This window comes from Aphelocoma coerulescens, chromosome 1, assembly GCF_041296385.1.
Source record: "Aphelocoma coerulescens isolate FSJ_1873_10779 chromosome 1, UR_Acoe_1.0, whole genome shotgun sequence".
Taxonomy (NCBI): Eukaryota; Metazoa; Chordata; class Aves; order Passeriformes; family Corvidae; genus Aphelocoma; species Aphelocoma coerulescens.
In genome coordinates this window covers 18,890,008-18,901,389 of record NC_091013.1, presented here as the reverse complement: position 1 = coordinate 18,901,389, position 11,382 = coordinate 18,890,008, and the positions used below count along the sequence as shown (strand labels likewise).

At 41.0% G+C, this 11,382-nt stretch overlaps 1 protein-coding gene across 1 annotated transcript; it reads left to right on the top strand.

The window, feature by feature from the left end:
• Positions 1 to 2,381: 2,381 nt before the first annotated feature.
• On the top strand, positions 2,382 to 9,378 carry LOC138117997 (toll-like receptor 7). The gene is given in 3 exon segments (XM_069028729.1): positions 2,382 to 3,260; positions 5,253 to 5,375; positions 5,814 to 9,378. Coding segments are annotated over 3 exon segments (3,396 nt in total). The 5' UTR covers positions 2,382 to 3,130; the 3' UTR covers positions 8,957 to 9,378.
• The last annotated feature ends 2,004 nt before the right edge of the window (positions 9,379 to 11,382 follow it).

The following is an 11,382-nucleotide window of genomic DNA, read 5'->3' as shown; positions in this document are numbered from 1 at the left end:
GGCATTCATTAACTCCATAAGCAGGGGTTGGAGCAGTGTGTACTCGTGGCAATGGCACACATCAACACTTCACTTCAAGAGTGACTTTTCAGGGAAGCCAAATGATGCATGTGAGGCATGTGCCACTGCCTCTCAGCTCTGAAGAGACACCCAGTCCCACCAAGGCTTGCAGGGATAAGGTCCAGAGAACATTGGTGTGAAAGCAAAGGGAAAATATGGCTCCAGCATAGGCTCCAGGGCAGCCAGGCAGGAAGGCTACAGGGCTGGGAGTGGAAGCCTGCACCACTGTAAATGGCAGGCCTTTGGCCTTGGTTAAACAAGTAAAAACACTTTGAATATTGTGGTATGATGTATCTGCAACTATATCTAGATAAGTGTAATACATACACTATACAATATGCATTCCTATTGCGCATGGGTTTTGCATATGTAAAGATACATACATAGAGGGAGACAAGAATCAATCCATTTCAAGTGCAATTCATGACATTAGAAAAAATAACCTCTATTGAGTAGTAGCCCTCACAGATAGAAATGTCATGCACAGTTGTTGAAAACACAGTATCAAAGCCTAAAAAAATTGAGAAAATTATGTCTCATGGTCTTTAGAACTCCATAAATTGATGTACATGCATGTTTAATGTGAGCTGTTTCTTGTCTGCCATAATCTTAAGCCTTTATTTCATATGGAGATGCTCTCCTGCTATTTGATTTGTTTGGGTTGAGCAGTGTCTGAGTTCCACGTTGCTCTGCAGATGTTGTTCCAGTGCTCCCTCAGTGCTCTTGCCTGAAGATAACTTCATAAACCCTGGCAGAATTACCTATATAAAAATTTTCAAATTGTAGTGGGCCAGTAGGCTAGTACTTCCAATACTAAGAAGCAGGATTTGAGGATATCCCACTTACAAGTGCCAAAATTCTTCTGAACCTGCCAGTTTTGTGCTTTGCAGCAGTTTCTGCATTACTGTGCACCATCACTTCCAGCATGACCACCTTGTTACTCCTCATCATCCCACAAAGAAAAGAAGGAATGATGTCTGTGGCTACTCCATCTTACCTGCCCCTGAGGAAGGGGAAAACAGTAGGGGTACAGTTGCTTTGCTGACCCTGGAGAACTTGGAAAATAACTCCATCTCATTCCAGCTATTTCTGGATGCCTTCTGGCTCCCTTGAAGGAAACTCACCTTCAAAAACAGGACTGCTGGGCACCTTGCCTTTCAGCAAACATTTTTAACCTGTTGTAAACCAAACAGTCAGTGTTGGCACTGAGGTAGCCTGAGGCAGCCTGAGCTTTCAGAAGAAGCAATGTCTGTTTCTGTGGTATTAGTGGCTCCCTTGGCCATATCTCAGCACCCTGGGTGGTTTGGGTCAGCTCTTAATGCAGATCTATCAGGGTGTCCTCCCTTACCAGAGCCCTGTTGTAGGCCAATCTCCTCCAGTGCTGTCTTCTCTTTATTGTTCTGATTATTTTTAGTGCCCACAAACACATTTCTGCAACAGCTATCAGCAACAACAGTTTGAAAAGTCAACGAATGTATTGCAAAAAGTGAGCAAGATAACTGGTTTTCTGGAATAATTTCCTGGGTAATTATGCCATTTTGCACTGAACACTGTATTAACCATGAATAGATGGAGTTGTAACCTCGTTCTTGAAATGAGGGTCAACACTTCAGAGAAAAGACATTGTAGCAAGGCTTTAGGACACTATCGAGATTTAAAATAAACAGTGGAATCTTGATTTTGACAAATAAGATAAAGCAGCCTCCTGTTGACTAAGGGAGAAAAAATGGAAATGTGAGTTCACCAATCTGATTAGAAGAAGCCAACTGACAACAAAACTTACAGATGAAGGATTATGACAATTAAAGGCTCCTGCTTTATTTTAAATTGTTTTCCTCACTCACAGCAGCAGTAATATACATTTGCTCTTACCAGAGAGTCCTCCCCTAACATGTGACATAGTAGGAAGTACTTTTCTGTTTTCAGTTACTCTGAGTTTCAGAGGAGGTAAAAGAGATTTTGTTCAATTTCTGAGGGAAACTGAACTATTAAAATCAGTAAACCAGTGACTCCCTGTGCCTCTAAAAATCAAATTACAGTTCAGAAGTTCTGGACTTCTGAAAACTTCCCTGCATTTACCCTGCCTCCATCTCTGAAGTGAATTATTGCTGTATTGTGCTTCCCACATTTCACAGGTAAAAAAAAACAAAGCTAAGAAATTATCTGCCTTTTATTAGCACTCAGCTAAAGCTGCAGTTTCACTTTACATAGAATTGAAACTCCTTGAGCTCTTAGCTGGTTGACAAAAAGTTCCTAATATTAAAAAAAAAAAAAAAAAAAAAAACAAAAACAAAAACAAACAAAAAAAAACCAACCACACAAAAAACCAAAACCCAAACAAACTAAAGAGCAAAAGAAAATGCTAAGTGTTGGTACAGCTGTTAAAATTTCCACAGTTTGTAGCCTTAGACTGTGAGGGAGCACCTGTCAAAAATTACAGGGTTGGGTGACTGGACATTGTGTTTTAGAAAACTTTCATGCAAGCAAAGGGGACACTAAGCATCTCATATTCCAGTGACATGTACCAGGGATGTGGCTGGTTGCTTGAAGAAATCAACATTCACAGTCCAACTTGTGCACGCTCTTCCACATAGTTTTCACTTTTTTGTATTCAGTTTCCTATGCCCTTACCATTATCCTTTTTGTCTTGGTTTCAGTTCCCTTCCCTAAGTTCCATTCACTTAACAAACATTTCTTCCATAAAGTATTCAGCTTAAGAGATTTGTCTGCTCCTATTAGCACACAAGTGATTCTTAGTGAGATCTGAATCCTTGAAGCTATTAACTGTAGAAATTAATCCCAAATAATAATTATAAAAATTACTAAACTTCCATGTCAATTAACAATTTTTGTCTCCCTTCATGCAGCTTACAGTAAAAAAGGAAAAAAAAAAGGAACTTGAGCTTCTGCAATCTTTGTTGATCACATGAATATTACCCTTTCATAATGCCTTTTCTCCTAGCTGATTACTCTCAGGCTCTCTTGTTAAGGACTTTGAAGTTGCTTTCCTTTGGTGTTCAGATGAAGAGAAAGAAGATACAGTACAGATTGCTGTCGTCTTGAGTGAGTTATGTCACGTTACATTCTCCTCTGCACCTCAGCTGAACCACTGGAAACCACTTTAGTGCTGTTCTCTCCTGCTCCGTTTTACAGTCTCTTCCAGCATCTAATCTGCCAGACCTAGAAGCACACAGAAAATGGTATGTTAAACTTTCATTTTAAATTTGCTCTTAGATATCTTTGACTGGAATTGTTTTGGAAGATTTTCAAGAACATATTCTGCTTTTCTGTTTTCTAAATGGTCCAGTTTACTGTTATGGTTCAAAGCTGCAGAGCATTATGATTGCAAAGGAAAGGATTTATCTGTACTCCTATACTTCAGAATGAGCATAATAATATACATGCTGTAACTTCTGAGGTGTTTCTCTAGGCTTTCCCCCATGAACTCCTCACATATATATGGAACACTAGCAGATAAACTTCCTTCAGAAACACATAGCTGTACTGTTGATGAATATTTGAAGAACACCCTAAATCATTAGGGGTTAGTGCACATAGCAGTTAAGATCAGTAGATTAGTTCTTATGAGCTCCTTATAAAGCCAAGCATAGATCACAGACAAAAGAACAGCTCACATACTCCTGCTGTACTTTTAAACAAGCCTCTCATTGCAAAGACATTGCACAAGACAGCATTGCTTCTTGCTCTTATTTAGGTCTTTCTGTTTGTTCTGGTACTATAATGGATGCAACATTTTACATATGCAAATAGCCAGACACAGCACCAGGATGTTACTCTTTACAGTTAAAACAGCTAATGCATTACAAAAATTATCAGGAGAGGGAAGAATATACAAAGAAATGAAGCACAAAGATGATAGGAGCTAGGCTGTCTCTGCAACAACACTTAAGTCCCTAAAAATACTGAAATACGTGAGAAACCTACAAACATATTCATGAAGACTTTCAAAGCCCAGATTCTTTGCACCTAATTCCAGGCACCTAAATGTTCAGTGTTAGTCTCTGTTTGGTGTGTGGTAAGCCAGAACTCTTTCCATCTTCAGAGCCAAGCAGCATCTGGAGAGGGGTCTCTTGGTGTCTCTCTATCTCTCTCTTCCTCCCCCCTTCCTCTCTTGAATGTCACTGCAGCCTCAGTTAATAACAATAAACTGAGGAACTTAGTAAGCAGCTAAAATTAAGGGCCTGAGTGCAATGGCTGCATACAAGTTCATGTAGGAAGTTTGTCTATTTAATCTAGACTGCAATCATACCTTGCCCGTGTCATGCTCTAATGCTTAGACAGTGTTTATTTTGGTTTATCACATCTTTAAAGGTTGAATCTAATTGACTTTTCCTGTTGCATTAAGTGTGTAGCAATTTGGCAGAAAATAAACTCCCTTGCTTTCCAGCTGGTCCTCAGAGATCAGAGAGGCTGGGTGTGCCTGGACTTAATTTCTGATTCGAGCCGATTTAGTACTACTAAGTCTGGTCAGGTTCCCAGATGCAACAATAGCCTAAGTTACACTACAAGCCTCATCTCATTCGCTAACAGGTTCAACAGTTGTGAGGATTACTGATTCATCACTGTAAGTCTGGTTGAGTTCAATAAGAACTTTCATGAACACAGATTCACCAATACCACAGTTTATTGGATAATTGATAAATATACTAGACTTGCAAAATACAAATGTACAGTGCTATGTAAGTGCTCCCAGTGCAAATCTTACCAAAGAAGCATCCCTAGTTTTGGGAAGAGAGAAAAACAACCCACTGACTTGTCTGTAAAATGGTTGCATTCTCATCCTCTGTCAATGAAGATTTCAAATGCCAATTTATACTTTTGGGAGAAGTGGAAGCAAGACTGCGACCAAATATTCTGTTACTGCCATCATTAATGGGGGACACAGAGCAGCCACTTAGATGTAAATGAGAGATATCAAGAGTAACAAAGAAATTACAAAGACTTTGTGTCTTGCACAAGGAAAGTACAGAATTGTGACACTTTAGCTTCTCTTCCTCTTCTACCTGGCTGACTGAAAGTAAAAGGGTTATCTGTTTCTGCTTGATAGCGCATTACCCTTCAGCAGGCCATAGTGCCCAGAGTAATCCCTTATGGAAATCCCTTTACCACACACCACGGCATATCTCATGGCTGTAGGCCTCATTCCTACACCTTCCCTGTTTTAAAGGAAGAAAGGCTGCTGGACTTGTATGTGCAGCAGCTGCCAGTATTGCCCTCTGTGACTGCAGGTTCTGTGTCCATGGCTGGTGACAGCCAGCACTTCATGGTCTGCTGTGGTGCACGTCATCAGATGCAGAATAAATGGTACCTGTGTGATGGAGAGACTTCTTGCATTGCAGAGAGTCTCCATGGTTTCCCTACCAGCTCTCTGCTATGCTCCATGGGCACTTGCCTTGGCAAATGATCCTGGTCCTGGGGTCCATTGGTCTGCAGTAAAAGATGGAGATAGGCAGTTGCTGGGATAACATGGGCCATTTGGTTAGGATAGACACGATTTGTTTTTTCATTAGACTCATAACGTTCTTTATATGCATAAAATGCTGTGTCCCCTGGGGAAAAAAAGGAACGGAAATACCAATGTATGCCTCCTGAAACTTATAATCCTACCTGCACATCATCCATGGTCAGTGTGTGACAAGGACCCCGATTTAGCTGTATAGTTGGCCTGACCCAGTGTGTAGGTGAAATATTCTCATTGCATTAAACTAATACTTCTGTATTTCCTTGGTTTTAGGTACCTCGTGCAAAGATGTCAAATGCATTGCCATTTATCCTGCTCTTCATATTCCCAATGCTGCTGTCAGGGGCTTGGTTTCCCAAAACTTTACCCTGTGATGTTAAGTCCTCAGAAGGCACTGTGACAGTGGACTGCACTGATCGGCGCCTTACAGAAGTCCCCAGAGGGATCCCTGGAAACGCTACCAACCTCACCCTGAGCATTAACCATATCCCCCACATCTACCCAACATCTTTTGATCATCTTGAAAACCTCCGGGAGATTGACTTCAGATGCAACTGTGTGCCTGTCAAACTTGGCCCCAAAAATCATGTATGCACCAGCATACTGAAGATTGAGAATGGTAGTTTTGCTGCCCTGAGAAGATTGAAGTCATTGTATTTGGATGCAAACCAGCTGGCAGAAATACCCCGAGGTCTTCCTGCTACTTTAACCCTGCTGAGCCTGGAAGCAAACAGTATCTTTTCTATCCAAGAAGCCAGCTTCTCAGAGCTAGGAAACATAGAGGTATTGTATCTTGGACAGAACTGTTACTACCGCAATCCATGCAATGTTTCATTTGAAATTGAGAAAACAGCCTTTCTGGGGCTGAAAAAGTTAACAATACTATCCCTGAAGTCCAACAACTTAACACATATTCCACCCAATTTGTCATCTACTTTAAAGGAATTGTATATTTACAACAACATGATTCAAGTGATTCACGAACAGGATTTAAGTGGCCTTCCCAACCTAGAAATTCTTGACCTAAGTGGCAATTGCCCACGTTGCTATGATGCCCCATATCCTTGCATTCCTTGTCCCAAGAGCTCGATTCAGATACATTCAAAGGCTTTTGACTCCTTGGAAAATTTAAGAATTTTGCGACTTCACAGTAACTCTCTTCAGAGCATACCCAGCAGCTGGTTTAAAAACATCAAGAATCTCAAAGAACTTGACCTCTCCCAAAATTTCCTCATGAGGGAGATTGGAGATGCTCAGTTTTTGACATTTATCCCCAGCCTTATGCAGCTTGATCTGTCCTTTAACTTTGAAGTGAAGGTGTATTCTCCCTTCTTGAATCTTTCTAAGACATTTTCTTCTCTCTATAACCTGGAAACCCTGAGGCTCAAGGGTTATGTCTTTAAAGAACTGAGAGCACAAGATCTACATCCACTGCTCAGTCTTCGGAATCTAACCATGTTGGATCTCGGGACTAACTTTATTAAAGTTGCAGACCTGACAGTGTTTGAAGAATTCCCAGCTCTTAAGTTCATTGACCTCTCAGTGAATAAAATTTCTCCTTCTTCAGGGGAAAGCAACTTCTATGGATTTTGCTCTAATCCTGGCATTTCAGTTGAGCAATACAACAGGCAAGTACAACAAGAGATGCATTATTTCAGGTATGACGTGTATGAGCGAAGTTGCCGTTCCAAAGACAAAGAGGCTTCTTCCTACCAATTTATAGTTAAGGAAGATTGCCTAAACTATGGAAAAACTCTGGATTTAAGCAGAAACAATGTATTTTTTCTTAACCCCTCAGATTTCCTGGGACTTAGCTCTCTCAAATGTCTCAACTTATCTGATAATGCAATAAGTCAAACTTTAAATGGAAGTGAATTTTCTTACTTGTCTGGATTGAAATATCTGGATTTTTCTAACAACAGGGTTGATTTGCTACACCAAACTGCTTTCAAAGAGCTAAAATATTTAGAAATTCTAGATCTGAGCAATAACCAGCATTATTTTCTGGCAGAAGGTGTTACTCATGTGCTTAGTTTTATGAAAAACCTAGCCCATCTGAAGAAGCTGATGATGAATGAGAATGAAATTTCTACCACTATTGATACAGGAATGGAAAGCCAATCTCTTCGAATTTTAGAATTCAGAGGAAATCGTTTAGATGCTTTATGGGTGGATGGCAATGCTAGATACTTGTCCTTTTTCAAGAATCTGACCAGCCTGGAAGAACTGGATATTTCCTTCAACTCGCTCAGTTTTTTGCCTCATGATGTTTTTAAAGGAATGCCTCCTAGTCTCAAGATCCTCAACTTAACAAATAATCGACTGAAGAGTTTCATCTGGGGAAGCCTCCCCTCTCTGAGGAACCTAGTAACTCTGGACCTGAGCAATAACCTTCTGAGTACTGTTCCCAAAGAACTGTCCAATTGCACCTCATCACTCCAAAAACTGATGCTCCGAAACAATCGCATTCAGCGGTTAACCAAATATTTTCTCAGAGGGGCTTTTAAACTGAGGTACTTGGACCTCAGCTCAAACAAGATTGAAATAATTAAGAGATCCAGCTTCCCTGAGAATGTCATTAACAACCTGGAGATGCTGCTTTTGCATGGCAATCCTTTTAAGTGTAACTGTGAGGCTGTGTGGTTTGTCTGGTGGATCAATCAGACACAGGTGACCATTCCTCTTCTGGCCACAGACGTGACCTGTGCTGGCCCAGGGGCACATAAGGGAAGGAGCGTGGTTTACTTGGATCTGTATACCTGCCAGCTGGACACGTCGTATTTGATCCTGTACGCTCTGTCAGCTTCAACCGTCCTTGGCTTTATGGTGTTCACAGTGATGAGCCATCTCTACTTCTGGGATGTGTGGTACAGCTACCATTACTGCGCTGCCAAGCTGAAGGGCTATCGACGCTTGTCTTTACCAGATGCCTGCTACGATGCCTTTATTGCCTATGACAATGAAGATGCAGCTGTGAATGAGTGGGTGCTGCAGGAACTGGTGGAAAGGCTGGAAAACCAAAAAGCCAGGCAGTTCAATTTATGCCTGGAAGGAAGGGACTGGCTTCCAGGACAGCCAGTCTTTGACAACCTTTCCCAGAGCATTCAGCTGAGCAAAAAGACCATATTTGTGCTGACCAACAGGTATATTAAAAGTGGCAGCTTTAAGACAACATTTTACATGGCTCATCAGCGGCTTCTAGATGACAAAATGGATGTCATTATCTTGATATTTCTTGAGAAGGTTTTGCAGAAGTCCCGCTATGTCCGGCTGAGGAAGAGGCTGTGCAGAAGTTCAGTTCTGGAATGGCCAACTAATCCTCAGTCTCAGCCCTACTTCTGGCAGTGCCTGAAAAATGCCATAGCTACAAGCAATTCACTGGCTTACAACAAGCTTCTCCAAGAAACTGTTTAGTTGTACCCTTTCCCTTAAATATTGTTATGATGCACAAGATCAAAATCTCCTGAGCAAAAGATTCTGAACTTCATTTGCAGAAACTGTCGAAGCATGGAAGATAAACCTCTTTGATGTTATACCCCAAAATGAAATGCAGAATTACTTCGAAATCCAATAATTCACTTGTATTCTGACAAGTTCGAACAGAAACTGTTGCCAGAATAGATGTTTAGTAGACATACACCTTGTTTTGCACTGATCGCTGCACAGCAAAGGAAGATGCTAAAATGGGAAGGTATGTGAAATCAAGTTCAGTAGGGCTTGCAGTCTGCTTTGTGAAAGCAAGGATGGGGAGCAGGACAGCAGACAGGCGGAGGAATAGACACAAATCAGGTGGAGCAAATCAAGTAAACCAAGGAGGAACTGAGAATAGAAAAAGAGAGGAAAGTAAAAAGTAAAAAAGAGAAAGTGGAAAAGGTGGTAAGAAAGGAGCAACATGCAGCTCTACTAGAGCATGGTGGAAGTTCAAAAGCATTTACTGCTAATTTCCAAATAACTTTTTCACTTTGCCTTTCATCTGCCTCCTGGGCTGTTGGCTGTGCTGGCTACTCCATGAAGATTTTAGGACTCCTCTCTAATGTTGTACTATCAGTTTGAGGACCTTTTCCACCCAAGCCCTGAGTGACCACCCCTTCTGTATCAGCTGGGTGTTAGCTGCTCCAGCCAGAGCTGGCACCTGAGGACATACTACCTGTCTCCAGAAGAAAATATAGACAGAATTTGGAAGTGCAAAGCATGTAAGATTAGGTCACACAAGGAAAGCATCCTTCCCACTGTTTCTTCAGCTGTGCTGTGGTGCTCCAGAGCAGCCTTAAGCCCTCCCTCATCTCCTTGTTCCCCAGGCAGGTCCTTCTCCCACAGCAACTGATGGGCCACCACTAAACACTTGAGATAGGAATAGGTCTGACTTTAAGGACATCCTGAAAAAGGGAAGAAACATAAACACCTGTGTCTGCTCCCCACTCTGTTTCACAGTTCAGACTCATTGAACACATGACAGTATTTCAAATGAAACCATTTTTAAGGGCAGCCTAAACCTCTGAGCATGACATAGGCAGGTTCTCTGCTTGATGTGATGATGTCTGTTTTGGGAAAAGCAGCACGTTTTCACCTTGCTGAGTGCTTCTGCCTGCAACAGTCTGGGCAGCTTCTCCCCTCTTGCTCAAAGACCTTTTTCTTTTCTGGCAACTTGTCTTGCTGACATCTCTGGTTGATGGGGAACTGTCACTGTTAACTGCTTTAAACTTGCTTATTTCAGATCCCACCTGCATTTCCTCAACTAAATGTTCTGATTGGTCCTTTCTTTAGGTAGCTCTTTTTTATTTATTTGTAGGCAACAAGACAGAAAAAAAAAAAGAAACACAAGAAAAGAAACTTCATATAATAATATTACAGATGAGAAGGTTTTTTCCTATCAGTTTGTCACAACATTTTTATTGATTGAATACAGAATTAGGAAAAAGATGAGGACCTGATTAAAAACTGGAAGTTTTACAGTTAAATTTTAATAACGTGTATTCCTGGTGGTTTTGTTTGTAAGCCTAAACAATCTGTATCTCTAAATATGATGACAGATCATGTCACTCTCTCCATAAGGTTATTCTTGAAACAGGAACATCTATCCCTCAGTTACTCCCACACCATCTCCCTCTGCCTCCCCACAAAATGTCTGTTTGGAGCAGATCCTCTTTCTCAGCCTCACTGATTAGGGCAGGAACACCAGGTCACTTAGCCTTTCTGAGGTTGAGAGGAGAGGAACTTTATCCCCTTCTGTTGAGGAGCATGCACAGTATGGGTATGAGATGCGTTGCGATGAGTATAAATTGATACCGGTATTAAGGGAGCTGACTAGGAAAGGTATCCTCCTTGATGTTCTTCATCAATTGCTACTTCCTTACAGAAATTGTAACAGACCACGGCTAGACTTGGTATTTAGCCTATGCAGCCCAGAAAGACCACACATGGAATGGAAGAAGCAGAAAGAGGAGAAAGGAGGAAGAGTATTGGCAAATTAATTGAATTTTTACAGTGCTTGTAGAATTGGCAGAAAAAAAAGTGCTATTTACATTACTAACATTAGTAATTAGGCACAAACATAATAATCACTGGAAGTTGGTAAGAAACATCTATACTTACAGCACAGGTTTATATGACTGTAAAATCCCCTCTGATCACTTTGATCTCTTATTTTTAAGAACTGACACATGAGGAAATTGCAGCTGCCTCCCCTGTGAGAAAAATTTATATTTGAAGGGACTTCTTAAAGCAGGTCTGATTTCAACATAGCTTGTTTAGTCTCTTGTTCTGCAATAAAATTGGGGTGCCACGTAGCAAACATGATATTCCATAAAGGAACTTTATAACAGCATCTTTAAAAATACACT